The sequence below is a fragment of the Cyphomyrmex costatus genome, unplaced genomic scaffold (genome assembly GCF_001594065.2).
Source record: "Cyphomyrmex costatus isolate MS0001 unplaced genomic scaffold, Ccosl1.0 scaffold363, whole genome shotgun sequence".
NCBI classification, from domain to species: domain Eukaryota; kingdom Metazoa; phylum Arthropoda; class Insecta; order Hymenoptera; family Formicidae; genus Cyphomyrmex; species Cyphomyrmex costatus.
In genome coordinates this window covers 45,964-50,346 of record NW_017277808.1, presented here as the reverse complement: position 1 = coordinate 50,346, position 4,383 = coordinate 45,964, and the positions used below count along the sequence as shown (strand labels likewise).

Below are 4,383 nucleotides of genomic sequence, written 5' to 3'. Positions count from 1 at the left end.
AATAATAATAAATAATAATAATAATATAATAATAATATAATAATAATATAATAATATAATAATATAATATAATAATAATATATAATATAATAATATAATAATATAATATAATAATATAATAATATTAATCATAATGATTCTTCTTCTTCTTCGAATATTAATGGTCCTGGTCTTAAAAATGATACGATGCATAAGGCGAGACGAAACAGAAACAGAAACTATGAAGTTTGTAGAGCTACAATCAGCTACAACTTACAGCGCCACTAGAATGAGATAGCATGATTTTTTCTCTCTCGCACAATTTCGACGAATAATGGCGGACTTTACGTGTCCAGACTCTTATTAGAGGGTCACTAGTTTATGCGTTATGCAAAAGGCTGTGCTCCCCGCTTAACTATTGCGCGCTTCGAAAGCACTTCGAGAGACTTGAATTCCCCAGATTGTACTAACCGTACTGAATTCTTAGCACTCCACTCAGCGCATTGACTGCTTCTCTTTCGACCTGAGGCAGTTGATGCGTCTGATACGTTCATGCGGTCTATGTGCATGATTTGTAATTCGGAACGAGCAACGAGTACCGGACAATACAACAGTGAACGGACGAATATTTGCGATTTGCGATGGAATAGCGATTACAGCAATTGCATGACTTCCCGATCTTATTAGAGGATAAAAATGAAGTATTAACTTTATTTTTAAATGAAGAGGATATGGCGAAAGTAAGCCAAGATAAAATTAATGGCATTATTCAACAAAAATTAAAAGGGCGAAGTAAGAGTCAGAAGTAGATTACATTTTAGATTACAGAAGTAGATTTCTATTGTAAATATATTAACATTTTAATATTATTTTAAATGTAATTTACTTCTGACTCTTCGCTCTTTTAATTGATGTTGAATATTGTTATATTAAGAGTCCTTGAATATTTTCATCAAAATTAATAGCATTATTTTACCTTGATTTATTTAATGTATAGATTAGACGTTATATTAATTAGGAATTACGCGATCGACAACGTAATCCATAATTTTTTCAACTCCAATTTGTTTTCCACGTGATTTATCTACCATTAATAGAAAAAATAACTTTTGCATATCACGAGATATGCCTTTGACTTCATTTTCACTATCGCTCGAGTCGGAACTGTCATCGGAACTATCAACATTTTTCTTTAAAAGTATTAAAAAAGAAATTACAATTATTGGAAATTGTTTATTGACGTCTTGTATAGCGTCCATCTTGAACTCGCATAGAATGCATAGGAAATCGTTCCGAATAACTAAAGCGCTTCATGCGCATTGAATAAACGGAACGATTTCAAAGCGTTAAGCGGGGAGCACAGACTTTTGCATAACGCATAAACCATATACATAAAGAATTTGATTGGTCCATTGACTCATGCATAAGAAAATGGACCAATGAAATTCCTTATGCACATGCTTTATGCGTTATGCAAAAGTCTGTGCTCCCCGCTTAACGCACCAGTAATGCAGTATACGCGCTTCATGCGTAACTCGGAACGCACCCTAGGACTCTAGTCTATGCGAACCATGCGAACTGAATTGGCGATGCAAAGATCCTCCTAGTGGCGGCCGATAGAAGCTTCGCTTGTCAGACACCTTATACAGGGTGTTTGAAATTAACCGCCAAATATTTCATGTGTGGGTAGAACAGACGCTGAGTCGAAAAGTCCTGTACCATTTTGTGATGCAGTAATAGTTAACGAGATATTAATTTATAAAAATATTTAAATTCGCCCGGCCCATCGTCAAATGCTAACGCGCGGCTGGATAGGACCGCCCAGCGAAACGCGCCGCGCGCGTTCGTCGTTGCTAGGCGTTGTTTATAACAAGCGGCAATAGTCCTCGCTAGACATGAATCGTGTAGCGACGGCAAACGTAAACGCGCGCGGCGCGCTTTGCAGGGCGGTCCTATCCAGCCGCGCGCTTGCATTTGACGGTGGGCCGGGCGAATTAAAATATTTTTATAAATTAATATCTCGTTAACTATTACTGTAATCGCAAAATGGTACACGATTTTCCGACTCAGTATAGTCTGTTCTACCCACACATGAAATATTTGGCGGTTAATTTCAAACACCCTGTATATATTTCAAGAAGTATCCAGAATTAGAGTGTCACATTTCTCGGGAAATTGTTAATCATCAAAAAAATATAAGAGGTAGCGAAAGTTATAATAAACTCTTTTAAATCGTTTGATGTGAATAGCATATGCGAATAAATAATAAAGTTGTGACGTAATATTTCATTGCTCTTTGAATTACAATTACAAAAACATTATATGTAAAAAATTATCAAGATTTAGCTGTACTCAAAAAGTATAACACAATAAATACAATTTAAATTTAAAATCGCCTGAATTGTTTTTTAAATCTTTCATAATGATAATCGTCCGTTGCTTTCTCCCCATTATCTTTTCGCTTTCCACGGATATCTTCTTTGGTAGTGAATTTTTTCTTATCACCGGATTCCTGCTGTGATTTGTGGAAATCTGAGTCTTCTATGTTAACTGAAATTATAATAAATATCTCATTTACAATTTTATGCCTAATATAAATAATTCAACTTTAAGGAAAACAAAATGCATACAACAATTATACTAATTAATAAATTTAATTAATTAATAAGAGTACTATATGTATTATTTCATATACAATTACGAAAAATAATAAATAAAAATCATACATCTGTTATGCTGCACGAAATTTACTGCCATATTCGTAGGAACAAACTGTGAGGGTCCATCTTTCTTCCTGTGTCTGTCCCAAAGAAGTTTCAGTTTTGCCTCTTCGGTAGCTTCAATGTTACGAATTTTAGCTCTAAAAATGATTTACATTAGTAAAGAAATATCTTATACATTTGAAAACTTATAAATAAATTTAATGTAAAAAGAAAGTTATTATATTTTATTATACAGTACAATAACTAACTGTTTGAAGTTCCAATTTCGTAGAATCATTTCTATACTTGCACATATAAAATATACTTGTAATTTCTATATTCTTTATTGTACAAATATACTCACTCTATACCGAGATCAACTTCTGGAATACCAGAAAGCATTTGATTTGAAAGCATCTCCTCACTACGATTGGCTGAACTTTGCCTCAAATGTTCTGGTACTGCACGTAAGGCTGCTTCTTCAGGTGAACAATAAGATCCTTTTTCATTACTTGCATTATTCGCTGTATCATTACTATTTTTACTCTTGCGTTTTGACAATTCTTCTTCTATGTACTTGACCCTAGTAAAAATAATGATATAAAATTGTGATATAAAACATGTAAACAATAATTAAATAATACCATTTATATGTTAATAACTGACTAAATATTAATGATAAATATAATAAAGAAGTAAACATTGTCATGCATACATTTCTTCATCTTCATCACGTTTATTAGTCTCTGCATTAAACTGTGTTCCAATGCCAGTTTCATATGCATCGCTTGGTTTGTGTTTTGTATTTTTCAGTGCAGCCATATTTACTATTCCTCCAGTTTTCATGTTAAAAGGATCTGACTAAATTAACATAGATCATCTTTCATATTACATATTCTACACTGCGTCTATAGTGTTTTAGTTTTATTGTGTACATGTATAGGTCTATTATTATTTATTCTTGTATTCTTTGAACTGATACATATAGTACAATAAGTTAATGTAAAACAAATAAAAATTTGTTTCATGTTAACTCATTGCATCATGTACATCAGTTAAAAAATATAAAAATAAAAAACAGACCATATGTATGTATGTATCTTACTGTTATGGTATCAGATGCAACGTTTTCTCCAAGAGCCAAACCAACAACATCAACACCAGCCGGCCTCTCGCGGAGTTTTTGAATGATTTTCATCTCCTCAACCTTTTCCCTGAAATAAGACTTTTCCTAATTATGTTAAATCCTCCACGATGCTTATGTTTAGTTAAAGACAAAAAATATACAATCTTTACCTGAGGGACACTTTTTCCCCCTCGCTGTCATTATCATCTGAAAAAACTTCACGTTTCCTTAAAGGTTTCTTCTTCTTCTTCTTAAACTGAATATTAGGCGTTTCATCATCACCACTGCCCATTTTTTTATTATTTAATAAGAAACACTATTTCTTTTCGAGTTAAATCACTATAACCAGGTTAACGAGTTGACACCATATAGACAGACAATCAATCGATATACTAGCGTTCATTTTTGTAATATGGGAACTAGACACCCATTCTGCGTGGTGAAACTGTCGATAAAATCATAGTGTCCAATAATGATATGTCTGTACTAACAGAGAGAAGCTTGGGAAGATTCGAACCAAAAAATCATGGACATTACCGACACGATCGTAGACATTAGCTACATAGTTCAATGTCC

At 33.1% G+C, this 4,383-nt stretch overlaps 1 protein-coding gene across 1 annotated transcript; it reads right to left on the bottom strand.

The window, feature by feature from the left end:
• Positions 1-2,255: 2,255 nt before the first annotated feature.
• LOC108776585 (uncharacterized protein C9orf78 homolog) lies at positions 2,256-4,175 on the bottom strand. Its single transcript, XM_018543248.1, has 6 exons — positions 3,978-4,175; positions 3,787-3,895; positions 3,397-3,542; positions 3,046-3,264; positions 2,706-2,839; positions 2,256-2,529 (listed from the first exon to the last, which is right to left on the bottom strand). Exons 1-6 carry the CDS (start codon positions 4,097-4,099, stop codon positions 2,366-2,368), a joined length of 894 nt encoding a protein of 297 aa, XP_018398750.1. The 5' UTR covers positions 4,100-4,175; the 3' UTR covers positions 2,256-2,365.
• Between the last annotated feature and the right edge of the window lie 208 nt (positions 4,176-4,383).

Excerpts from the sequence above, each read along its gene's own strand:
- LOC108776585 (XM_018543248.1), bottom strand. The coding sequence starts at position 4,099 with ATGGGCAGTGGTGATGATGAAACGCCTAATATTCAGTTTAAGAAGAAG. Across the intron at positions 3,896-3,977 it reads GGGGAAAAAGTGTCCCTCAG|GGAAAAGGTTGAGGAGATGA; the intron begins GTAAAGATTGTA and ends GTCTTATTTCAG. Across the intron at positions 2,530-2,705 it reads TTTCGTGCAGCATAACAGAT|TTAACATAGAAGACTCAGAT; the intron begins GTATGATTTTTA and ends TTATAATTTCAG.